Source organism: Rattus norvegicus, chromosome 3 (genome assembly GCF_036323735.1).
Source record: "Rattus norvegicus strain BN/NHsdMcwi chromosome 3, GRCr8, whole genome shotgun sequence".
NCBI classification, from domain to species: Eukaryota; Metazoa; Chordata; class Mammalia; order Rodentia; family Muridae; genus Rattus; species Rattus norvegicus.
The window spans coordinates 153,852,007-153,878,761 of NC_086021.1; the positions used below are offsets into that span (position 1 = coordinate 153,852,007).

Here is a 26,755-nt window from a genome sequence, read left to right on the forward strand (position 1 = left end):
AGTAGCAGCCCTACTCTTACTTTGGTCTTTGGGGACCAAAAGAGGGACCCCACATTTCTTTTTCTTTTTTGATTTGGAACTGGGAAATACCAAGGACCACATTCCTCAAGAGATGGAGGTGTGAGGTGACTAAGCTAGCTGGCCTTAGTGTGTTCAGCTCAACCGGAGGCCCCAGGTTGCTAGTATAAGACACTCAAGAGTGTTATAACCACCTCTTCATTGTCTACTCACTCTGGAGATGTTCACACAGGCACACCTCCCTTATCTGCACACCTTGGCTTCCTGCCTACCAGAGGAGGCCCTTCCTTCCCTGATTTGCCTGGTAGGATTCTGATAGCTGGGGACTAAATGCATAGAGGTTGTTCCTTGATGTTGAATCTGCGAAAACCGGCCATCCTGAAACACAGCAGAGTCACCTGCTACTTTGTGTCGCTGAACTTGACACTTCAGTATTCTTAAGAGTTGAAACTGTAATTCATGGGGTCTGCTTGACCGTAGGGAGAAATTGACTTTAGTTGGGACTTTGGTACATTAGAGACTATACTGATTTGTTTGTTTGTTTGTTTGTTTGTTTTATAAACTTGACACAAACCGGAATTGAGGAATTGTCTTCATCAGACTGGCTGTGGGCATGTCTGTTGGTGCATTTTCTTGATTGGTGATTTATGGGAGAGGTCCCATTCCAGGTGGTCCTGGGTTCTCTAAAAAGCAAGATTAGAAAGAAGACAATCCAGTGAGCAGCATTCCTCCATGGTATTTGCCTCACTTCCTGGCTCAGCTCCACTCCCTGATGGGCTATAACCTATCAGCCAAATCAACCATTTATCTTTCCTCCCACAAGTTGCTTTTGGTCAGTGTTTCATCCCAGCAGCAGAGAATGAACAGGGACAGATGTTTTACGGAGTGTCTGGTGACAAGATGGGACCACAAGGGTGGGGTCTTTTCATACACAAGGTAGCAGGAGGATGGAGTCTGGAAGCAATGGTCCTCACACTTGGGCTTGCTGGGAAGTGCCCCTGGGTCTGAGGAAGCCCTGGTGAGCTGGGCCTCACTCAGGCATTCCTGACCTAGTAGTTCTGGCAGGGGGAAGCAGGAGCCTGCTTTTCTCTAAGTTGCAGGGTGATGTTGCTGCATGAGGGATTCGAGTTTTATATTAAGGAATTGGAGAACCTTCCTGTTGGCCCTGGGGTGGTATCATTCACATCTAGGGTGCATCTTTACCTACTATAACTGCACAGCTCAACTTCCATAGTGAGGGCTGGTAGCCAGGAGGAGAAATAATGGGGAAAAGCCTGAATGAAGTTTTGGGCTTGATATTTACATATAATATGACACCCGGGCTGGTGAGATGGCTTGGAGGATAAGATCACTTGATCTGTAAGTCCAGTGATCTGAATTTAACCCTGGGAAGTCATGAAAAGATTGAAGGAGAACCATCTCCCCCATAGGAGATGCTCTTTGAGCTCTATGTGTGCATCTTGGCAAATGTGTCTCATCTCACACACACACACTACTCTACTATAGTAAATTAAAAAATTAAAACCTCTTTAAAAATAATAATTAGCAAATGGGAATTGAATAAAGCCCTTGGATCCCCCACCCATCCTGTTCATTATTAGAATCATAATTATGTTTTATTTTATCTTCAAATGGATATTTGAATTTGATCTTAAAAAGAGATTTCTGTGCCAGTGGATTGAAAAGCATTAAAAGATTGGAATTTGCAATTTCGCTTCTGGGTGATATTTTTAGGGATTCATTCTTCATATGCTCATTTCTTATTTGATGAAACTTGTGAGGTGTCTTAAAGAATATTACTTTTCTTGAAACTTGAAATCAAATATTCTCTGTAATAAGAGGAGCAGTTTGAGGCTTGCTTCCTCATCAGGCTCCACAGACTTGGTGACTAGGAGACTCTCCTGGGAGGCATTCAGACTCTGCCAACTTCACGTCACCATCACCTTCTTATAGTGATGAAGAGGCCAATACTCTAAATTAGATGTGGGCAAAGGATTTGGTTGACACCCTTCCAGGAAAAGATACAGAAATCGTCAGTTGGTGCAGGTACATGCAAAGAAGTCCTCCGGTACCTTAAGGTATTAGTTTCATTAGGCATTTGGGGAATGTAATTCAAAAGCACAGCGAACCCAGTCATGTTGGTGCACATCTGTAATCCTTGTTACCCAGAAGACGGACACAGGAGGATCCCAAGTACAAAGCCAAAATAGGCAGGCTATTTTGTTTCAAAAACAAAACAAAATACAACAACAAAAACTGCAGTGAGATAATTTTCACCCCTAGTAGAACGGTGGTCACAATGAAAATACCAATTATAACAACACTGACAGTAACAATAACAATAGTAAATAGTGAAAGCTTTGGTTTGGAATTTAAGGACATATGGAGGTGACAGGAGTTTGTTTGTTTGTTTGTTTATTTGAAGAGTTATTACTGTCATAGGCAGACAGACAGCAGCATGGCAAGGGCCCAGAGTAGAGTTCAGGTCCATGGTAGAGTACAGGGGGTCCCTTCTTTTAGGGTTCAGAATTGGAAGTAGTGGGAAAGATATTGAAAAATTCCTCTTTTTGAGGAATTTTTTGGCTATTTTGCTGGAGTAATCAGGGACTGATAAAGTAAAGAGTGTCAGGTAAGTGGGGTCCAGGGAGGGGGGACGGAGAATCTATAGAAAGAAGTTACTTTATTTGTGGAAACCCAAATACTTAGTTTCTGGACCTATCCAAGCCAAAAGGAGGGACCCTGGCTAACAAGTGAAGAGCTAAGAAGGGAATACATTTCCACCCAGGCTTTCACACAAATATCTATGGTGGTATTATTTAAAATATCCCACAGATGAAAACAGCCCAATTGTATATCTGTTAATGAATGGCTGAACAAATATAGAATACTGATAGTGGAATATTGCTAGGAAATAAAAGGGAATAGAGTGGTCACACTTGAAAACATTCTGGAAAGAAGTCAGGCACAGAGACTGCATATTGTATAATAACATTTCTAAAAGCCCAGACTAGGCAAGTCTTGTATAGAGAGAAAGAAGTTAGGGGATATGACTGGGGGGGTGAATAAAATATGGAATTATATAATGGTTATACAATTTTATTATATACTAAAAGACATTGAATTGTATATTTGCAAAAAGTTAACTTGTAGTAAATGAATTATATCAAAATCCTGGGCCAATCAAATCCACTTTTTGAGGGAGGGACCCAGTGTTTTGTTTGTTTGCTTTCGTAAGTGAGTTATATCTTATATGAAATAGACTCTGGGGTTGGAGAGATGGTTCAGTCATTAAAGGCTAAGTTCACAAACAGAGCAGCATCATTGCTCAAGCTGGACTCCAACTCCCGGACATAAGCCATTCTCCTGGCTCAGTTTACCAAGTAGTTCAGAGCATGGGTGTGCTGAATCATTAAATGTTTAAGGGTCCCCACATGATTCTGGTATGTGGTCTGGTTGCTGGCTCTCCTCACCCACTCAGCAGTTAAATACGCTGGGGAGGGTAGGAATGAAGTGAGACACTATGGGTATGTATTCCTGAAGATGAGAGCTGCTGGCTCTAAAAACTAGGATCTGAGAAATCACACTGGAGATTTTAACTTAAATTGTATAAATATATTTAAAATTTTTACTGGTCCATCAAAGACTTGCTTTCTCTGTCAGCTCTAGGCTAATGACGAAAGGAAGGGTCAGAATTTAGGATGTTAGTGTCGTCCCAGATCAGTTGAGGAAGTGATCTTCAGCAGCTATAGTGAGCTCTGCCTTGTCCTTTTCCTTGGTCTATTTCTTGAACTTCCCATGTGTGAACATGAAGGTAAACAAAGCTGCGGGTTAGAAATGGCGGTGCTGACCCTGTGAGGTCGGAGTCCCTAAGGAGGCGAAGAAGTCTAGCCCAGTCTCCTCTGAAGCCTGCACTGCCTCAGAAGCCAGAACCTTTATGTTCCATTGAGAGGAGATTACAGATTTCAATCAAGGGCAAGGGCAGAGTTAGGACCTGGGTACAGGAGCCTGGGTGGAGATCACTGTGAGCAGAGCCACGTCTTGTGTCTGAAGCATTTTTGGGGGTGAACTTAAATACTGGTTGTACCCTCCATGCACACGGTGGGCTTAGATTATTTTTCAAAACATACTTTAGGATTTTTAAAGGCTTCAACCGTCCTTCTAACCCACCAACCAGAGGTAGCGAAAAAGAAGGTTAATAGGGAAAGGGTATTGTGGACCTGTTTAGAAGTAGTTCCTTGGGGGTGATTCCACTCTTGGTTGTCAGGATATCAGCAGTCCAGTTCAATAGCAAACAGCAAACATGAATTAGTAGTAGTGGTACAATCCAGGAGAAATGGCCTCCTCCGAAATGACATGAGTCAATGGAAGTGGCCAGAATCCGCTGGAATACCACTAGAAGTTCTTTGGTACATTTTTCTCTATGAAGTGAAGATCAATGAAGACCAGCAAAGACCAGCTAAGCGTAGCACAGTGCAGCTAAGCATAGTACCTCTCATTGTGCAGTTCCATTTATACATTCTTTCTAAATATCATGCGTCCTCTCACATGACAGTGTGCGGAAAGCATCATGTGACATAACCAAGTTGTTAAAGAAACCAGAAATTTCTACTTTAGCACACCTCCAACCTACCTTTCTGAATATGTCTCTTTAGGGGACCCTAAGCAAAGGTATGTTGGAACCAACTTGGTTTACCTTGAGAGAGCTAGTTGGGAAATCCTCAGGAACTTTGCAAGCTCTTGCTAAACGTAGCTATCATTAAAACCTCATAAAGGCTGGGGATATAGGTCAGTGGATACAGTTCCTGCAAAATAAACCCAGCGTGGTGGCACACATCTGTAATCCTAGCACTTGGGAGGCAAAGACGGGAGGATCAGAAGTTCAAGGTCACCCACGGCTACATAGCCAGTTCAAGGCCAGTCTATAGACTACATGTGACCCTGTCTCCCAAACCAAACAAAAAAGGCCACTTGTATAAAATTACAGTGTAAAGAATTATAGTAAATAATGTTTAAAGGCTGTAATTGGATTCCTTTCAGTGTTATGTAGCTCTTGGGTATTTTTTTGTCTTATCTAGTGGGCATAGTATTCAATATTTAATAGCATGCCCCACATTATTTCTTCCCTACTTCCCATTTGATGACCTCGGTTGGCAGCTTGAAAGTACCATGACGACAGTATTGTACCGTTGGCAAGCACTACACATCTGTGCCTTGCTTCCCAATACTGAGTCAGCATTTGCCAACCTATACCATGCATCGGGACAGCCACCACTACGGACCAGAGGTGGGAGGACAAAGTATATCAGATGTGCCTCTTCCCAACCAAGTGCAGGACGGTTTCAGGCTGCTCATGTAGAATTCCTGAGAGCATGGTTTGAGTTAGGAAGATCGTTGACTTGTTAAAGGATTGTTGGCTCTGAGGACTTTCTTTGTTCTGTTTGCTACTTTGGACGAGGTTTGAGCTGTGACTTTGCTGCAGGTTCCTTGTCATAACTGTACTTTGACATCTGGTGTTTACTTCAAGCTGAGATTTCAAGGAAGGGCAGTTGGAGGCCAAGGCGGCTCCCAGAGACAGATGGGCAGAGCGTCTGTTTTGGCATCATCCAGGACGCGGGCAGCAGTGGTCCGAGAAAGCACCACTGACCTGCAGGCAGGAGAGAGCCTGCCAGGTTATCCATGCCCTTGGCACCAAGAGAAGGGCTCAAAGCCAGTAACGGTCACATCGAGGACAAAAACCCTCATTGTGAAATATGGTCACCCGAAAGGGATGCCTGACTGTGGGGCTTTGGCGGTGGAGTTATAAATGCTAATGCGCACACGTATTGGTGAGTTAGGCCTCTTTGCGAAGACAAGGCAAGCTCATGGATGGTTTTCCAGTGACCTAAACTTTCTCTGTGTCATCATGAAGACTCACAGGACAGATAAGAAGAGAAAAACCACCAGTTTAGTTTGCCAGTGTGAGAAGACTTGGATGGCAAGAGAAAACTCTGTCCGCTGAACGATAACAGCAGCCAGTGCCTTCGCACACTGTGAAGTGACGTGCACAGCAACATGCCCAGGGCTGCCCCACAAATGGTTATTTCAGAACAGTCTACCTCAAGGCAGTCATTTGAAAGAAGCCAAGGAATGGAACAGACTTGTCCACCGTCCGTCCTTGCTCTGCTGCTGGTCCCCGATTGTGGGCTTTTGTAAGTTGTTACAACCCTCCCCGAAAGATGGGGATATAACAGGTTGTGGAACTGGAAGATGCGAAATCTTTGTTCCTAATGGCAAAACATGTTTCTCTCATTTTCATCAGAGTGTGCGATCCATGCCATTTGAAATCAAATCCCCAACACAATGAGCCATTAGTGTAATAGCTCATTACTAACAGCGGTCTTATAAATAATACATTCTTATCATGCACATGCAGCTCGCCATGAAGCCAGCAAAAGGTATTTCAGGCCATGCAAGTTTCGCTGCGCCAGCACGGCTGTAGATTAGAAGGACATCTCCATGTGAACCAAGATGGATGCCAATTTTCCCTGCCGGGAGTGAGGCTGGCCGTCTCTTTCTGCACATATGGTAGATGGATTGGTTAATCAGCGTCTGCTGAGTCTTGGGCCTGAAATTATAGAGAAGCCAGACAACTGCAGCTACACAGCCTTTGTTCAGGAGTACAAACACGACAAACAATTACTTGTTATTTGGGGAAAAAATTAAAATGTTTATTTTGGACTTTCATTAAAGTGTCAATGGCTTTATAAAACAGCTGTGTAAATCAGCCTTTTATAGCAAGTATCTTTTGGGGAGGGGTCCGGGAAAGGAGAGGATATGCAAGGAGAATTCATTTGTAAAAAGACTGTTTGAAAGTAAAGACCATCTCCCATTCGTTTTCTAAGCACACAAAGGTGCCTTGGACAAAGACCATCTTTTCCCACACCATCCGAACACCATTGCCGTTTGCTTCCCTGCTTCAGAATGTTAAAGCATCCACCATTTGTGTGAAGGCACTAACTGCTTGGGAATGAGTGATGCACAGTGCTGGTAAGCCCACTTCCTGATTAGAATGGCTGTGTCATTCACTCACTCACTCAGCTTCCTGGGAGCCTGCGTTCCTCATCAAACATGTCAAATCTGGGCTGGAGAGATGGCTCATCAGTTAAGGGCACTCACTGGCTGTTCTTCCAGAAGTCCCGAGTTCAATTCCCAGCAACCACATGGTGGCTCACAACCATCTGTAATGGGATCTGATACCCTCTTCAGGCATATAGGTAATAGATGTATATATAGGTCATATACATTAAATAAGTAAATAAATCTTTTTTTAATTGGATATTTTTTATTTACATTTCAAATGTTATCCCCTTTCCCGGTTTCCCGTCCATAATCCCCCCTATCCCATGCCCCTTCCCCCTTCTTCTATGAGGGTATTCCCCACCCAACTACTCAACCCTTCCCATCTCCCCACCCTAACATTCCCCTATACTGGGGGGTCCAACCATGGCAGGACCAAGGGCTTCTCCTCCCATTGGTGCCCAACAAGGCTCATCCTCTGCTACATATGCAGCTGGGGTCATGGGTCTGTCCATGTGTAATCTTTGGGTAGTGGTTTAGTCCCTGGGAGCTCTGGTTGGTTGGTATTGTTGTTGTTATGGGTTTGCAAACCTCTTCAGCTCCTTCAATCCTTTCTCTAACAACTCCAATGGGGACCCCATTCTCAGTTTAGTGGTTGGCTGTGAGCATCTGCCTCTGTATTTGTCAGGCTCTGGCAGAGCCTCTCAGGAGACAGCTATATCAGGCACCTGTCAGCATGTACTTCTTGGCATCAGCAATATTATCTGGGTTTGGTGACTGTATGTATATGGGCTGGATCCCCAGGTGGAGCAGGCTCTGGATGGCCTTTCCTTCATTCTCTGCTCCAAACTTTGTCTCCATATTTCCTCCTATGAATATTTTTGTTCCCCCTTCTAAGAAGGACTGAAGCATCTACACTTTGGTCATCCTTCTTCTTGAGCTTCATTCAAAAAAACCTTTTTTTTAAATGTCAAAAATCATATATTAAAATCACGGCGAGCGTTGCATGAGTTTTAGTACCTGGTGCTGATGTCTCAGTGTGCTGAGGTTTTTTTGTCTGTAGATCAGGCCAGATTTCATTGCGCTGTCTCCCACCAAACAACCTTTCTTTGCTTCTCTTCCCCTCAGGCCAATCAAGTGCTCAATAAGCGAATTCAAGAGATATAGATGACCACTCCCCTAAGTTACTTCCCAACTCTTAAGATCATCCACAGTGGTCACTTGTTGGACATGCCTTTGACAATGTTGTATATTTCGTGCATGGTACCAGATATCAGAACTACTTAGCCTTCCTCCCTTAAATAACTCGGAGTGTTCCCCGAGCTACCAGTGAGCCACATGCTGTGTTTCACAGTGGTTATCACCTGAAGTCTCATAGGCGGCTGTGTTCCCGTGTTCCAGGTGGAAGGCAAGGCTGTTGGGTTCATGAGCGTGTGCGCCAGTGTGAACTTGCCCCTGCTACACGAATGCTTTGACCTGGGCCCTTTCCATGGATTCTGCTTCCCACATCCTGACGATCTTCTGGAACCACCAAAAGAACCAAGTCTTGAAGAAAGCGAAGGTATAGTAGCTATCCCAGGATGAATAAGGAAAGTCCATACATGTCTTATGCACAGCTGTGCTATTTATCTGCTAAAACTCTCCCCCTAGTCCCTCCTGTGGAGTACTTCACATGGTTATTCAGATTTTGGTGGAATCTATGTGTCCGGAAACAAACCTGCACAGCTGGAATTAGACATGGTTTAAAGCTAAAGGTTCCCAAATTTAGAATGTTTGCTTATAGAATGGTCGTCGTTAGGTAAGTTATAGTGAGGTAATTGCTAGCATTTTTGATTTTTTCCATACCTTCTGTAGTAGGAGTCTATTGCAAATGGTCATTTTAAACTTGTATGGCTGATTCCTAGCTATATGAAATAACATGCCACATGTACGTACGTACATACATACATGGTGGCAAAATACATATAAAATAGATTTTAAAAAAAGTGACTAGGCAGTACTGCCCCCCAACTTTAGTTCTAACACTTGGGAGGCAGAGGCAGGTGGATCTCTGAGTTTGAAGCCAGCTTGGTCTACAGAGTGAATTTCAGGACAGCCAGGGCTACACAGAGAAACCCTATCTCAAAAAGACCAACCAACCAACCAAACAAAACCATCAATTTTTAATTAAAAAAATTTATGTGTTTGTGTCTGTGTGGGTATAGGGTACGTGTGTGTGTGTGTGTGTGTGTGTGTGTGTGTGTGTGTGTGTACATGTGTGCATATTCACAACCATGGAGGACTAGGGGTTGTCAGATTCCCTGGAGATAAACCATATCCTTTTGAACCAACACATTCCAGTTCAGCAGGAAACTGAACTCAGGTCCTTGTGCAAAAAGCAGCACACACTCTTAACCTTAGAGCCATAGACTGAATTTTGAAATATTGTCTGTGCCAGTGTTTAATCAAGAGAGATGAGATCATCACAGACGTTGATTATTAGGCACCCTGGTAGCTTCATGGGTGAGTAGGTTCTTATGGCAAATGGATACCAATGGGCAGGTGAGTTTAGGTATGTTAATTTACTTCTCCAATTCGGGTTCCCCATGTGAAGGGACCCAGACACCGGTTGTGAATTTTCACTCAGATAAAACATGCAAAATGCTTTAATTGGTGTCTGAGTCTTGAATGAATTTAGTGAGCAGTAAATGTTAATAACTAGTAGTTAGTGGCCAGTATTTATGACTGGCCATTCATCTACTCTTGGAGGTAAGACCAGGATTTTATTTTTTTAAATTGAACTACTTTCTCTAACATGAAGGGTTTTAGTAAGGTCGTTCAAAAGTGGGAGAGGTGTGGTGTGGTTGGTGGCACAGGACTTGGTATTCTGGTCAATTGTAGGTGTCACTTCAGCCACGCTTCTCCCTCAGTGGGAAAAGCCAACACTAGACCGGTGGATGCAGACTGTCCTGACTGCACACTCCTCACAGAGAACCATGAACCATGGGAAGGTACTTCCCTTTCGTACTGGTGGCAGCTTCCTTTCCGACATTGAGACTTGAGGTCATTACTGTTTCATGGTGAAGGGTGGCTTGCCCAGGCTCTCAGGGAAGGAACATTTAAATACCATGAGACGACCCTGAACTAGAAGTTGTCGCAGTCATTGCCTTTCAGTGCTTGAGTTCTACTTTGAAGGTGGCACCAAACGGGAGCTGTGCTGTGGTTCAATGTTCTCATAAAGGAGATAAAAATGGTACCCAACCCAAGGGATGCTTAGGAGGCGTAAATATTAGACTTGCAATGCACTAGACTCAGTGACAAACATGGAAAAAACAAAACACAACACAAACAGATTGGAAGGGTATAGCCACCTCCTGAGGCTGAGACCTCCTGATGCTACTGGTATTCTTTATATAGAACAAATGGAAAGTTTTTGCCTTGGGAGAGAAGGAGGGTCAAAGTTAAGCAGAACTCAGCCTGAAACGACACATTACCTATTATGTCTCTGCCAGGCAATAGCCTACAGAGTCAGGAAGGCCAGGCACTGGCTTCTCATTACCCTCTTCAACCTATTTCTTAAAAACATCTTCTCTAGGACCAGCGGCAAGCAAAGGAAGAAGGGGAATTGTTACTCATCACGGGGTGTTTATTTTGAAAATTAGTTTTCTGTTCACTGACACGAAGACGATTCTTTATGAAATTGTCACGGAGCGCTTCCATTGTAGCTTTGAGATAATGGGGGTGGGGTGGGGGATGGAGTCACAGGCCCTCAGCAGCTCATTACTTCCAAGCAGAGCCCTCAGCAAATTGCACGGCTGCCTTTTCATTACATCAACAGAGGAGGCTCCACAGAAGATGGGAAATGAGCGTCGACCTCTTAGGTCTTTTTTGTTTTGTTTTGTTTTTCTGACCGAAGTCTCAAGTCAAAGAAAATACAGTTTCTCAAAAACAAAACAAAACAAAAAAAAAAACGAAACTAAAACTTGTAATTTAAAAGAGCACACATCACACTGTACCTCCTCATATTTTATATTTTGTATTTTGTCTGGTGTTTGTCCCAGTTGCTTCTCTGATGTTCTGATAAAACACTCTAACCAAAAGCTACCTGGGGGCCTTACACTTCCAGGTCATGATCCAGTACTGAGGGAAGTTAGGGCAGGCGCCCAAGGCTCTTCATTAAAGCAGAAACCTTAAAGGAATGTCACTTATCAGCTTGTTCTCTAGCTTTTGCTCAGATAGCTTTCTTATGGAGCAAAGACTCACTTTCTTAGGGATGGTGCCACCCGTTGTGAACTGGCCTCTCCCAAGTCAATCATCAATCAGAACAATCTCTTATAAACATGGCCAAAGGCTGGTCAGATCTGAGAAATTACTCAATTGAGGATCCCTTTTCCCAGGTGACTCTAGGTTGTGTCAAGATGACAATAAAAAGCTATCATATTAAAGGATTTTCATTTTCATATGCATTATCTCATTTTTTCCTTATAGCTTGATGCTAAAGAGGTAAGGCAGGTAAAGCTCTCACCATTTCATTCTGCCCAGCGTGTTCAGGGTTTATAAATCTCGTCAGGAACTGTCTCAAAAGCCCAGTCCAGCCTCTTACCTAACTAACCCCGCTGCAACTGTGCAAACTGACAACCTGGATGGGGGGGGGACTTGTTTTCTTTTCTTTGTGGAATTAGGTGTCACATTCATGGCCTTATGCATGGGAGGCCAATAGTCTTCCTCTGAGATACACTCTCAGTCCAACATCACCTGTTTCTTTGCTCACAGCGTCTTAAGCTGTGGGTCCAAACCCCAGTGGGATCTGAATGGAGGAGTTACAAGAAATTTGGCAGCAATCAAAAGTTTTTCCATACATAGTGACCAAAAATCAATCCAGAATCAATTTCTGCAGTGAATGCAGGATATTCCTGGTGCTGCTCACCTGCGTCACATCCTCTGACTTCACTGTAGCCTGGATTCAGAACATACAACATGGACACTTTACCCTGCTCAATCATCAGAGCACAGCACGCCATGCTAAGGTGTGCTTCGAGAGAGTGTTATGAATTTCAGTGTCTTTTCTGTACACACAATTCTCCACTCTCACAGAAACTTTTAATCTTTTTCTACCACGATTCTTCTGTCTGTCCGTATCAAATTAGTCCATCTTTGTGTTGGATTGTGCTCAGACATTTGGTTTTAAAAACTGCTGTCTGAATTGCTAGCTTGAATGCAATTTAAAAAAAAATTATTAAATGAATCCTGTCACTTCAGAGCTGGTTGGAGGCAGAGACAGACAGATTGCTGAGGCCCCTTGGCCAGCAAATCTCGCCAAATCAACGAGATTTAGGTTCATTCAGAGAGATCCTGTTTAGAAAGAGGAAAGGTGGAAGCCTTGGAAGAGACAGATGTCAGTCTGCTGCCACCCTCCCTATATATACATATACACACATGTATACATATATGCACATATGTACACACATACATACATATATACATATATGCATATATATACATACATACATGCATACATACACACACATACACTCATACATGCATGTACAGGCACCTACACTAACAAATATATACTCCACAAGCATACACAAAATCACATCACATAATGAATTTTTACTTGAGACTAACACAGAACTTCCCAACAATTTATAAAATAGACCTAGGCATGCTTCTGCCATTTTGTACTATATACTTATGGGAAGCAACGTTCTCACCTCTGAAAATGTTGGAGATCTTCTACTGCTTCTGAATCAAATATTTTTTTAAAAAAAGACTTATTTATTTTTACATATGCGAGTACACTGTCACTGTCTTCAGACACACCAGAAGAGTGCATGGGATCCCATTACACATGGTTGTGAGCCACCATGTGGTTGCTGGGAATTGAACTCAGGACCTCTGGAAGAGCAGATAGTGCTCTTAACCTCTGAGCCATCTCTCCAGCCCCAGAGCCAAATATTTAGCCAATATTTAACTTTTGATATAAAAAGTAAATAACATGTATCTAATTAGTATGCAAGTGTAATACATATTAAGGTTGGACTGGAGAATGGCTTAATCTGTAAAGTCTTGCCACAGAAGCGGGAGGACCTGAGTTGGGTCCCAGCATCTTAAAAGGCCCAGCACGGTGGTGTTTCTGTAACCCCAGTGCTGAGGAGACAGACACAGGATGACTCTGAGGACTTGCTGGCCAGCCAGTCTAGCCGAATCAGTGAGGAGCTCCAGGTCCAGTGAGAGATCCCATCTCAACAAGAAGTAATAGTAGTAGGATGAAGAGTGAGTGAGAAAGACACCCAGCATCCTCTTCTACCTCTCCAGTGCGGTACACATTTATGAATGCATGAAAGTGCACACACACGTGCCCCCAAATGGTAAAATTATATGTTTACCAACTAGCTGATTTCAAATACATCTTTATGATTCATTATCGGTAAATGCTTAAATTACTTACATATTTTATAGACCCACACACCCAGGATGACATAAACATTTCTCAGGAGAAAAGAGAACTAGTTTAGACAGAGATGACTACTCCAACAACAGGTCTCTTACTAAATACAGAATTCCATGCCAGTGAGCTCTTTAATGAAGATTTCCTTAGCGGCTTACCAGTGACCAGACATCTTCAAGCTTGACTCTGTGTCTGCCCACGTGTGCTGACACACATAATTTGAACAACTTTCTTTTGCTGGAACCTTCATGCCTGCATCTTTAGGCCTGCCCAGAGCCATGGATAGTGACACTGCCATGTCACATTGCATTCTGGAAGAGCTAGCCAATGAACACTGCAGGCACTGACCTCTCCCTGAATCATCCCTGCTCTCTGACTTATGCCATCCCTAAGAGTTCCCAAATAAATGACCATTTTTTAGTCTTCGACTTGGCTTCCGAGGGAACCAACATACAGTTGAGCCACTCTCTTTGTATCCATGTGAAGGGATTCTTCTCACACACAACAGTCCGCATTGATGTTTAGACAGCCCAACTCTCTTGTCCTTCAAGTGGAAGAGCCTGAGATGACATGAGTGGAGGACTGAGTACCAGTCGCTCACCATGGTTATCAATAATATACATGTTGTTGGTTCCTTCCCTTGTTCCTCTGCCTCAGTCCTCTTCTGTGTTCTCTGTTCTCTAATCTCTGACTCAAGGTCTCTCTGTCCCTAGCAGCCGTGAAAACCTGCAACTCCACAGCAGCCTCAACCCTTCCAAGAAGAAAATTTGTAAAACTTAATGTTCCTTCTCCATCCAGTTCTTTACACCGTTATGACGAGCCTACTGTCAATCATCCAGTCTAAAAAACCTAGCTGTGCACATTAGTTTGCCTCTCACCAGAGCAGTGCATATACATATATAGCATGTAAATACAAGTTTTGTGTATGTATGTGTGTATATGTAATATATGTATATATACATTTGTAAATTTTGGGTTGGGGTTGACTGGGGAGAGTTCTATGGGTATCGATTTCGAACTAATATAAGTAGAAGTTTGTTTATTGTTTTTATTTGGTGGAGAAGTTATTTTAGAAGTGGTGGGTTCCTGGAATGCTGGAAGAATTTGTAAAGAAACAGACATATGTATCACAATCACACACACACACACACACACACACACACACACACACACACGAGTGCATGCACTCTCACACAGTGAGAGAGAGGGGGGGGAGGGGAGGAGGGAGGGAGGAGGAAGAGGGAGAGGGGAGAGGGAGGAGAGAGAGAGAGAGAGAGAGAGAGAGAGAGAGAGAGAGAGAGAAGGGGGGGGAAGGAAGGGAGGGGAGGGGGAGGGGGGAGAGGGAAGCAAACTTTCTGTGATATGGGAGATTGTACCACGCAAGGTCTGAGAGCTTCTTAAATGTTAAGCCTCTGAAGATGTTCAGGACCACATCAAAATCTTCCATATGCCCAGCAGTTAATGAATATTCTCCTTCAGCGACAGTAAAATGTCTCAAAGCTCACAACAGTGTTGCCTTCCAGTTGGCCCCATCGCTGGCCCCTTGTGGTGTTTGCAAATCAAGCTGTGGCTTTTGTTAGCTGCATCATCACAATAAAGATTTTGGAATCAGAATTGAGCTGGCAGTTTTCTTGATGATGCAAAAGGCAAAATAGGGCACAGCCTGCCTTTCCACAGCTGTACTGGCATCGCCCTGTCTAATAGCCTTAAAAAGAGAGAGAGAGAGAGACACAAGTCCAAATAAAACAACTTTTGTTTGTCATGTAGGCCGGTGTATTCTGAGCAGCACAGATCTGTTTTATAAGACCCCTGCAAGGTTCCGACTTGTAAATCTCATTACACACCCGGGGTCTACCTTACAAAAATCCCTGTAGAATTCGATGTGCTCTTTGGCAGGGAAAGATTTCATTTTATATAACAGAATTGTGGCCTTTCAGAAAGATAATTAGCATAGCTTCTTGTACCCAAGCCATCCAGGAGAAGTGCTGTTTATTGTATGTTAAAAGACCATTCAAAACAATATATATATTTTTTTCAAAAACATGTAAAAAGGCATCACCTCCAAATTATCAAACACACCACTCTTGCTGTCAGAAAGTGTTTTGTCACATTTAATTTCTTTTCATTTGAATTTACATGTGCTGTTTTCCTCAGGTTCTCTCCCATCTTGGGCTAGGAAATAGAGTTCACATTGTATGTACTGGAGCCAAAAGAAGAAAACAAAACAAAAGAAAACAAAACACCCAAAACAGAGACTACATTAACACACTATTGTCTATTAAACCTCCCTGAGTCTTTTTGCTGTCTTCCTAAGGCTCCACTTTCTCTCCCTAATTCCATTCTTACTTGGTTCTCCACACAGATTTCAGACACAGATGAAATTCTCATGTACAGAGCATAGCACAGTTCCTGTCCTTGTGTGTGCAACCTGTGCCTCAGTTCTCTGGTGTTCTTTAACTGGGGGCTCCCCAGGATTTTAATAACAATGCATTATAAACAAGAGGTGTCTTTGTCCCCATTTTCTTCCAGATTTCCCTGGTAACAAGTTAAACAACAGAAATTTATCTCCCAGTTCCAAGGCCTGAAGTCCACTGAGATCAAGGTGCCTTGCAGGTTTCTTCTGAGGCCCCTCTCCTTGGCTTGCTTGCCTCAGGCCATCTGCTTCCTATGTCTTCTTCTGGTTTGCACTCCCTGATGTCCATGTTCAAAGTCCTCTTAGGGCTCACCTTAGTGACTTCGTTTAACTTATCTCAGATGCCGTCAAGGACAGCCTCTAGTCAGAGGTGCTCATGGGAGATAGCAAAATAAGAGGACCTCAAACTGTGTCCCCACATTGCAGTCTCTATCATGGGCTTTATAGGGACCACTGCTGTGGGGATGCTGGTCTACCCGACCAGTCTCTGTCTCCAGTTCTTATCACAGCATCGGACCCCTCTCTCCCCGCTGCCTTTCTTTTCCTAGGCCCCTGAGTTCTTTGATGCCTCATGGCCAAGGCTATAAGGCTACGATTTGACCATAGCAAACCTGGAAGTGCTCACAAAGTCAGCCACTCTGTGTAATATGTATGTGCAGTTTAATATGTCAGCTGAGATCTGTTTCCATCAGAATTGTCGTTTTACATTCGAAATGACTTGTCATGTTCTGCATTGAACCCAGGGCTCTGTGTGTGCCAGCCAAGTGCTCAGCTCCTGAGCTCTTGTACTGCCAGCCCCGAATTCTGTCCTTTAAAACATTTATTTATTTTTTATTTGCCAGTGAAATATATCTTTAGCACATGAAAGTTTAAAAAAAAAAAGGGAAAAGTAACGTCATCTTCAGGGCTTTAACTACCCCTTCCAATTTTGATCGTGTAGAATTATGTGCACGGCAGCGGCACAAACACCTAGAAAACAAGTCCATGAGACCAGACCCATGTGCAGGCCAAGTCGTCGCCAAGAAGGACAGCTTAGGATCCTTGCAAGAGGATCTCAGGGGACATCTTCCTGTTTGTAATGTGCCAGGAGGACTCTGAGGCAGAGCTGAAAGCTAGAGCTGACAGTCAAGGCCGCTGCCCCAAGCCGTCTGGCTGGGCCTTTTGGTTATTTAGCAAAACCTGTTACTGATTTTCAGTCTTCATTCCGGTGCTGGCTTCTAAGCCCCTTTGCAGGATTTCAAAAACAACAGCAGCCCCAGACGAAGGCAGCTGCCTCCGAATCCATTATTTTTGCAGAGGGCAAGATGAAGGGGGTCGGCGTTCCCACCCCTTTTCTGCTGGGGAGCAACCTGTGATAGGACTCAGTCCCCCTCTCCATCGGTCAGATTCATTTCACAGTGGCAGAAACACAAATGCTTTGATACAGGGCCTGGAGGTCTTTGAAAGGAAAGTGGCTTTATTTATATTCCTTATGATCATTATGTGCTGGGATTATTTTCCCAGTAGGTGATGTCTCTTTTGCCCATATTTATGAAGCAGGGGAGAAAGCATTTAATGAATTTCAAGAGTGTATTTGACTGTAAAACACATCTCAGTATATTCACATGTAAATAACCCTTTGATTTGTTCTCTCTGGTGACCTTTTTTTCTCGGGGCTACATCACAGTTTGTTGTTGTTTTCCATTTTCAAATGGGAGGCTGGGTGATAATAATGAAAGATTATGCAAAAAAATCCATGTTTAAAATAATGTTGATATGCCACTTGCTCCGTAGGATAATTACAGTAATTTGGCTATTACACTATATGGAGGCAGGAGCTGGTCCGTAGCAAACACAGCAATAGGGGTGATTCAAGGGATTTTCATCCCAACTGGCTGTTTGATCCTGCTGACTTTTCTCTTGAAAATCAATTGCTCACTATGAATACTCTGAATTCCCCCTTGATTAAATTGGCAGTCAGTAGGCTGCACCCATTACGTGGGGGTCGCCCCGAGTTCTGCCTGCTTATATAAACGTGTTTTTATTTTGACAACTCTTAACCTATCATGGACCAAATTTAATCTGAGGGAAGAAACAGAGGAAGTAATTACTAAAAACACAGTTTCGTACATGGCAGCAAACCAAGGGGAATGCAGTGCTTCTGAGGCCCGGTATAGAGCGAGCTCCTGTGCTACCGGCTCCCCCTGTGTTTTATTTGATTTTTGCTGTTTCCTGATCTTCAGGGCCACAGGGCTCACTCAGCCAGACCTGGGAGAGGTGCCACAGAAGCCTCTTTATCTCCTCATGGATCTTTTGGAATCAGTGTTAGAAAATTTGATTTTTTTTTCTTGAAAAGGACCACTAGTATTGAAGATAAAGAAATTGTTAGCCATGGGTGGGGACACACACACACACACACACAAGTGTATATGTATACATGTATATACATACATACATATATATATACATGCATACTTATATATACACACATACACACATATGTGCAGATGTATGTTTGTGTGTTTACATCTAGCTCCATAAGGAAAGAGACTCCATCCTCTTTATTGAGTTCTGATTTAAATCTACGTAAAATATTTGGCAGTCGAGAGAAAAACAAGGAGAACACAAACTAGTTCTACAGAAAGCACCTTTTGTAACACCCAGCTTCTCTTACACACACATGCCCCATCGGTGCACAAACAGGTCTCCCAGCAAAATAGTAAAATATAGTCTATTCTGGAGCCAAATGTGAGGGTTCGTGGCCCCGGGGACACAGACTCAGATTACCGCAAATAGTATGGTCTGATGTGGTAAGCTTTGTGACGTTTTTATAGTAACGAAATGAAAGAAAGTTATAAATCAAAGCATATTCAAAGGTGGAGGTGGAAACATCAGGTGGGGAGGGCTCAGTGAGGCATGAAGTCACTGCCTTGCTTCCCAGATGCTCTGTGATAACATCTGGGCGTTGGGTTTTACCTGAGAGTCACAAGGATGTTTAGGCAAGCACAGAGATGGACAATGAATGACATTTGGGGGTGGGGAGGCAGGGAATGGGGGAGATGACTAAAAATAGTGCCAGATAATTTGGGTCCAAACCTGCAAGATTACAGCTCTCCTCTATCACATAAGGAACAGCCTTAAATGGATGGGGGTTTGGGGAAGGAGAAAAGAAAGCTAGTTGCAGGTCCTTCTCTTTTAAAGTTAGCACGAGGAAGCTGAGTCACCACCGTGTTTCCTGTAAGAGGGGCATTTTCTTCCCCACCGAGAAGTTTCTCCATGTGTGTCCCAGGCCGATTTCTTTGTTCCTGACCTCTATACTGGCTCCATCCCTATTTTTCAGTTGGAATCATCTATTCTTATTTCACCCCCGTGGGATTTCAGCTGGAATTCCAGGACCACACCACTGGTCCTTGCAGCCAAGGTCTCCTTGTACGACCAGAGTCAGCCCTTCTGACCTGTGCTGGCTTCTGTGCCCGCTATTAGGCAAGGCAAGTGTGCTCCTTAAACTTCCTGGTTTCTGCTTCTGATTTGATGCTCACCAATGGTGGGGATTCAGCTTCCAAGAGATTTCTTCTCTTTTCCTATGTTGTGGTTATATCCTTTCTTAGAGCCATCTGCCTTTTCTTTCTCCTCCCCTAATTATACTTTTCTAATAGGCCTTTTCTTTAAAAGATTTATTTATTTACAGTGTTTTTGTCCACATGCATGCCTACACACCAGAAGAGGGCATCAGATCTCATTAGGGATGAGCCAGCAGGTGGATGCTGGGAATTGAACTCAGGACTTCCGAAGGGCAGTCAGGCAGTCAGTGCTCTTAACCTCTGAGCCATCTCTCTCTCCCTGTTCCATTTCCTTTAGATTTTTACTACCTAGTCTCATTTCTTCTTCTTCTTCTTCTTCTTCTTCTTCTTCTTCTTCTTCTTCTTCTTCTTCTTCTTCTTCTTCTTCTTCTTCTTCTTCTTCTTCTTCTTCTTCTTCTTCTTTCTTCTTCTTCTTTCTTCTTCTTCTTCTTCTTCTTCTTCTTCTTCTTCTTCTTCTTCTCCTCCTCCTCCTCCTCCTCCTCCTCCTCCTCTTCCTCCTCCTCCTCCTTCTCCTCCTCCTCCTTCTCCTTCTCCTTCTTCTCCCTCTCTCTCTTTCTTTGTGTCACACACCCATACTCACCTCACACACATACATACACACATACATACATACATACATACATACATACATACATACACTCAACACAAATACACACCACACATACACTGTTATATAACACACACACACACACACACACACACACACATGCACGCACAGTGATCTCCATCTATTTTCTTTCAAATAACATAATTTTATTCTTTAGTTTATTACCAACTGTGTGTATACTGACATTTTTAATGTGTGCAGACAGACATCTAGTCTGCTTTCATACTGGGCTGTTTGAATAGACCTCCAGCAAACATCCCAGGATGCATTGCCCAGGAGTGCCACAGCTGACTCATACGCTGAGTGTTCTGAGGAAGCTCCGTACAGATTTCCCTAGGTTCTCCATTAGTTTACAGTACTACCCACACCACAGAAAGTCCCCCTCCCCAACACCATTGCTAGCATGCACAGTCATTTGTTTTCTTGATGTTAGTCATTTTGACCAGGGTGAGGTAAAATCTCAGAATTTTATTTTGCATTTTTCTGATGGTCAGAGATGTAGAACCTATTTTCACTTATTTATTGGCCACTTGGATTTCTTCTTTTGAGGACCTGTTCTTTTTCCCATTTATTGATTGGGTGATCTGAGGAGTTTGTGTTTAACTTTTTGGTTCTTTATTAGACACTGGCTACTAATCTCTCAGAGTTGGCATAGGTTTTCTGGGGCCCAGCTCTGAGCACTGCTGTGTTTTCTTTGCTGTGTGGACACTTTTTAATCTCATGCAGCCCCACCGGTCAGTTCTTGCAGTGGCTCCTTGAGCCACTGGAACTCTTTTTAGAAACTCCTTCCCTGTCCCTCTACCTGGAAGTATAAAATTTCAGGTCTTCGACTGAGGCCTTTGATAGAGTTCAGGTTGATTTAGAAGAGACACAGGGATCTGGCTTCATTCTTCTTATGTAGTAGATGAAGAAGCTGTCTTTTCTCCAGCATGTGCTTTTCAACTTTGTGGAGGATCAGAATGCTATAGAATATTTGTTTCTAGGCACTCTGTTCTATTCCATTAGTCTACACGTCTGCTTTTGTGCCCGTATCATGTTGATTTAGTTACTACAGTTCTATAGTATAACTTGAAGTCACGTACTGCAATACTGCAAGTGGAACTCTTAGCATTTTCTCTTCGTCTTCTCTTCTTTTGGAGGGAAGAATCTTTTATGTTTCCATTAGAATTTTAAGACACTATTTTTATGAAAAATGTGACTGGAATTTTGATGTGAATTCCATTTAACTTGTAGATGACTTTCAGAAACAAGGTCATTTAAAACAACATGTAATTCTGCCAGTCCATAACATGGGTGGTCTTCCCGCTTTTGAGAACTTCACGTTTTTTCCTCCTTGTTTTATAGTTTTGAATGAAGCCTCTCATATCTTCAGTTAGGTTTATTCACTTTCCTCCTCCCCCTCCTCTCTCTGTCTCTCTTTCTCTGATATATGCATTTGTGTACATGTGTGTTCAGAAGTGGATGTTGTCTTCCTCTTGTTTTTTTTTGTTTGTTTTTTTTTTTTTTTTGGGTGGGTGGGTGGGTGTGGATGGATGGGGAACAGCTCTCATTGAATTTGGAGCTCACCAATTACTTAGAACCCTCTTCCACCCCAGCCTCCTCCTGACTCTACCTTCCGTCCCTGGGATGTCAGGCCCTGGCTGCCATGCTCTGCTTTTTTGTTGACGCTGAGAGTCCATGCTCGTGTTCTCATCCTAACATGCCTAGCATGCTATCCGCTGAGCCATCGCCCAAGCCTCTATTTCTTTTTCCTTCTTAAAGTTGTGTGTGTGTGTGTGTGTGTGTGTGTGAGAGAGAGAGAGAGAGAGAGAGAGAGAGCGAGAGCGAGAGAGAGCGCGCATTATTTTCCTTTTTGGTATTCATTATTGGTCTATAAATAAGTTCACTGAATTTTGTATGTTGAATTTTGTGTTCTGTTACTTCACTGAATTTATGAAGCCTAAAGTCTTGTGCTATAATCTTTAGGGTCTTCCAAATATTTGTTAATATCATATACAAATGAGGATAATCTGACTTTTTTCTTCCCTGTTTGCATTTCTTTTATTTCTCTCTTCTGCCTTAATTGCACTGGTCCCATGGTCAAGAGCCATAGTAAACAGAAGCCATGAGAGTGCCTATCCTTGCCTTGTTCCTGAGTTTAGAGGAAATGCTTTCTGTTTGTACACATTAGTATGACGTGGGTTTATTTAATTATCCTCTGTTATGTTAGGTTCTGGTCTTTCTGTATCTTGTTTTCTCAAGACTGTTATCGTGAAAAGACGTTAACCTTTGTCAAAGGCATTTTTCTGAAACTATACAGAAGATTATGTGATTTTGGCTTTTTTGTGTATTGTATTACACTTACAGATTTGTATATATTGAACCACATTGGTATCCCTAGAATGGAGTTAACTTGATTTTGGAGGCTGGTCTTTTTTAATATATTACCACACTTTGCTTGAAAGGTTTTTTTTTTTTTTATTATTTTGTATCCTGTTCATCAGATATTGGTCTATAGTTTTCTTGTGTGTGTGTTTATCAAAATTGTATCTAGTTTTGGTGTCAGTGCCAGTGTAATGCTTGTTCTATAGAATGCATTTAGAAGCCCTCTTCCCTTTCTACCGTATGGAATAATTTGAAGAACATTGAGGTTAGTTCTTTAATGTTCTTGTAAGATTTCTAGGCTTTTTCTTTGGGTGGAGCCTTTTTGTTACTGTGCCAATCTGTGAGATATTACTGATTTCCGCTCTATTGTTTATTATTTCTCTTCTAGTTTGGATTGTTCTGGTTTTCTAAGACCTTGAAATGCATCATTAGTTTTTTTTTTTTTTGAGATCTTTCTCCCTCTCTTTTTAAATGATATTTATTTATTTATTATTTATATGGGCGGGGGGACAGTGTGTGTTTGTACCCACGTGGAGATAAGAGGTCAAAGGTCATATTGTCCGAGCCAGTTCTCTCTCTCTCTCTCTCATGTGTGTTCTAGGGATTGAATGCAGGTCATCAGGCTTGGCTACAAGTGTTGTTACAGACTGAGCTATCTCACCAGGCTGTCTTTGATTTCACTTTAATATAGACATTAACAGCCGAATACTTCCTCCTTATAATTACCTTTACTCTGTCCCACAGTTTTTATATAGTGTTTTCATTTTCATTTTTTATTTAGAGTTTTTATTTTCATCTTACTGTGGGAAGTCTTTTAAGTGTTCCTTTATTTTTCCAATGTCCCAATAACTGTCCTGAAGTATCTTATTCAGTCTCCATGAGTTTGCATAACTTCTCTTGCAGTTGATATCCAGTTTTTTCCATGTATGATCTGACAGGATGTAAGCAATTATTTCAGTTATTTTTTATGTATTCATTTTGTGCATGTGTTGTGGTGGCTTGAGTAAGAATGACTCCCACGGGTCTCCAGTTGATAGAATTGTTTGGAAAAGGTTAGGAGGTGTGCCCTGTTGGGGTCAGTGTGTCTGGGAGCATTGAGGTTTCAAAAGATATGTGCCACTCCCAGTCCTTCCTCCCTCCTCGCTCCCATCTTCTGCTTTAGATCAAGATGTGACCTCTCAGCTGTTCCTGCTGCTGTGCCCTTCCTTGCTTGGCCACCATGGATCTAACTCTTTTGATACAACAAGCCCAAATCAAACCATTATTTTTTATAAGTTGCTTTTGTCATGGTGTTTATTTTTATAGCAATAGAAAAGTAAAACAGAAGTTATGTGTTTGCTAGTTAGGCTTAAGAACCTCTGCTCTATAGAGAATGCCATGAACTGCCAAAAAGACTGCATTCAGCAGTTGTATGGTCCACCTGTAGAAGTCTGTCCATCCACTGAATCTGTTTCCTCTGTGGTACAGTTTAGCTGATGTCCCTTTGTTGATTTATTGTTGTTCTCTTGATGGGAATAGAGTATCGATGGCACCTGATACTAATGCAGTGCACGGTTCTTTATTTCTAGACTGGTGTGGTTTACCTTGTGAAATTATGTACATTACAACTACGATCTTGATATATTCCCCTTTATCAATATGTTGTGACCTCTTTGTCCTTCCCTCCTCCCTCCTCCCCAGCTCTCTCTTCCTGCACTGATGCTGCTTTTATCTTCAGGTGAGCCTTGAACTTGTCATTTGCTGAGGGTAACATTGAAGCTCTGATCCTCCTTAGCCTCCCAGGTGTTGAGATTACAGACATTTTGCCACCGTGGTTTTATAGAGTACTGGGAATTAATCTCAGGGTTTTGGTCATGTTAGGAAAGCCCTCTGTCAATTGAGTCATAGCCTCAGTTCTGGTGTATGTCTTTTAATTTGAAAATTAAGACCATTGCATTCAGTGTAAAAGCAAGCAAACAAACAAACAAACAAACAAAAACCAAACCAAACCAAACCAAACCAAAACATTAACCAGGATTATAGAAGATGCCTAAAAGAATCTCACACACGTAACAGGAAGATAAAAATGGTCTTAGAGGTTTGGAAAGAGTAAATCCCACTAGAAAAGCAGATCAGGAAACGAGATATAAGAAAGAAGCTTCAGAAAATCGACAAAATGGCAGAATTAGATGCATGCTTCCATTAAAGCTCCGAGTGCGGGAGGAGGCTCTCTTTCCCCGCTGTTTGTACTGTGTATTGAACTCAGACTGTTAGGCTTGGTGGCAAGCACCTTTCCCTGCTGAGCCATCGTGGTTGTCCATGTACTGATCACTGGTTGTGTGTGAACACAAGTACAAGCAGGCGTGCATGAGTCTGCATGCTACAGCATGAGTGCTGAGGTCAGAGAACAATTCTGAGGCGCTGACTCTTTCCTTCTTTCCACTACATGGATTTCTGGGATTGAACTCAGGTCATCGAGCTTGGCAAAAACACACTCACCCACAGCATGTCCACTGGCCCAGCCTCCACAAGTCCAATAATTACAAGAAAGGTAGAAGCAAAAGTAATATAAACCAAAAAGTTATTGAGATGAGTTTTAAAAATAAAGAGAGAAGAAAAATAGAAGACACAAATAGAATATTCAACATGCAGAGAGGAAGAAAGACAGGAGAATGGTAGAGAGTGGAGACAGATTGGGAAATAAAGGAGTTTTACTATTATTAGAAGCAGAAGAGAAAATACAAAAACTCAAAAGAAAAGAATAATTATACACACATACATCAAACAAAAGCTATAGAAATATATATATAAACCAAACACTAAAAAGAAAATAAGATATTAATAGATATCCATACATATATTTAGACTTCTTTTATGTGTTTGTAGATTGCATTTCTGTGTCTGTATATCACATTTCTTTGGTACCTTCAGAGGGTGTTGGAATCCCAGATATGGAGTTACAGACAGCTATACACCGCCATATGAGTCCTGGGAACTGAACCTGGGTCCTTCGAGAGCACCAAGTGCTCTTAACCTCTGAGCCATCTTTCTAGCCTCTTAGTATAAATATTTTTAATGATCAAAAAAGATTTATACTTATATATATCTGCACTTCTTTCTGTGGCTTCTTGTGCCATGCACCCCTTGGATAGAGCACAGTCTGTGAGATATTTACTGGTTTATTGTTTTATCGTGGGGTTTGGGCTCTTTTGTCTTTTGTTTTCTGTGTTGCTTACCACTCAGGCGGTGAGCATGGCCTGAGTAGGCAGATAGCCTGTTTGGAATAGCTTTGTTTCCTTGCTCACTAGTGCCGGATAGTATGGAACCAAAGTTCCCTAGGCTGGCGCCTCCTCCAGACAGATTTGCTCCATATAGAGCTGCAGGCATGATGGGTATTTCTGGTGCTCCCTGAAGCCCATGTCTAGAGTAGGGCACACACCACTGTCCAGCAGCTGCCACTGAGTCTGCGTGTCGTACCACATACAATTATGGTTTTCTGAGGCTGTAACCATCTCAGTAGGAGTGAAGATCATGTGAAGAGAGATACTTGTACCCTTCCTCTTGGCCGTCAGTCAGCCTGTGGAAACAATAGACCCAATGAATTAGAATTTCCCCAGGAGTCTCATGCTGGGAGAAAGAAAAGGCTGGGGCCTGGTGCCAGGCAGAGGAACACACACACACACAAGGGACAAGGATAGAGACCCAATATGGACACAGATAATAAATAAACCAATAAAATGCAAAAGTTCAAAGAGATTTTTATAACAAAGAAGTGAAATTTCAACAATACAGTCACCTAAACCACACCAGCACAATGACCGTTGACATGGAAGCATCCAATGGATATAGTGAGAGACTACTTCAGGGCAAACTCCCGGTAGGTTATCACATCCAAGTGGTTGGCGTTGAGCACATGTACGTATGGCCATAGACTAAATAGGCTCAGATGGTTCTATGTGCGTATACACACATATGAATATATGTAACAATAATGCTTGAAGAAGAGACCTGAATTTGAGAGGGAATGGGGAGGGACATGAAAGGAATTGGAGTGGGGGGAAGGGAAGGATAGAAACAGTGTAAATGCAGACTAATGTGTGAAATTCTCAACAAGAGCCAGAATTGAGAGCAACCCAGTCAAGAGTGTCCCTCTATGAGCCAAGAGCATCTTCCATGAACCAAGAGCATCTTCTGTGATTTCTGCTGGAATCCTGCCTTGGCTTCCACTGATGAACTGTGCTTGGAACATATAAACCAAATGAACACCTCCAAATAGAACTAAAGACATTTTACCTAGTCTTGACTTGTCAGATCACCTTGTAGGTGCC

The 26,755-nt window shown here is 42.5% G+C and overlaps 1 protein-coding gene across 11 annotated transcripts in view; it reads left to right on the forward strand.

Moving 5' to 3' along the window:
* Positions 1 to 26,755, forward strand: part of Cfap61 (cilia and flagella associated protein 61) — a 278,920-nt gene that overhangs the window by 44,335 nt on the left and 207,830 nt on the right. For all 11 annotated transcript variants that reach the window (XM_008762285.4, XM_063285006.1, XM_008762286.3 and 8 more), the window contains one exon: positions 8,476 to 8,635. In XM_008762285.4, the coding sequence (XP_008760507.2) occupies positions 8,476 to 8,635 (160 nt within the window). The remainder of the gene's footprint in view (positions 1 to 8,475; positions 8,636 to 26,755) is intronic.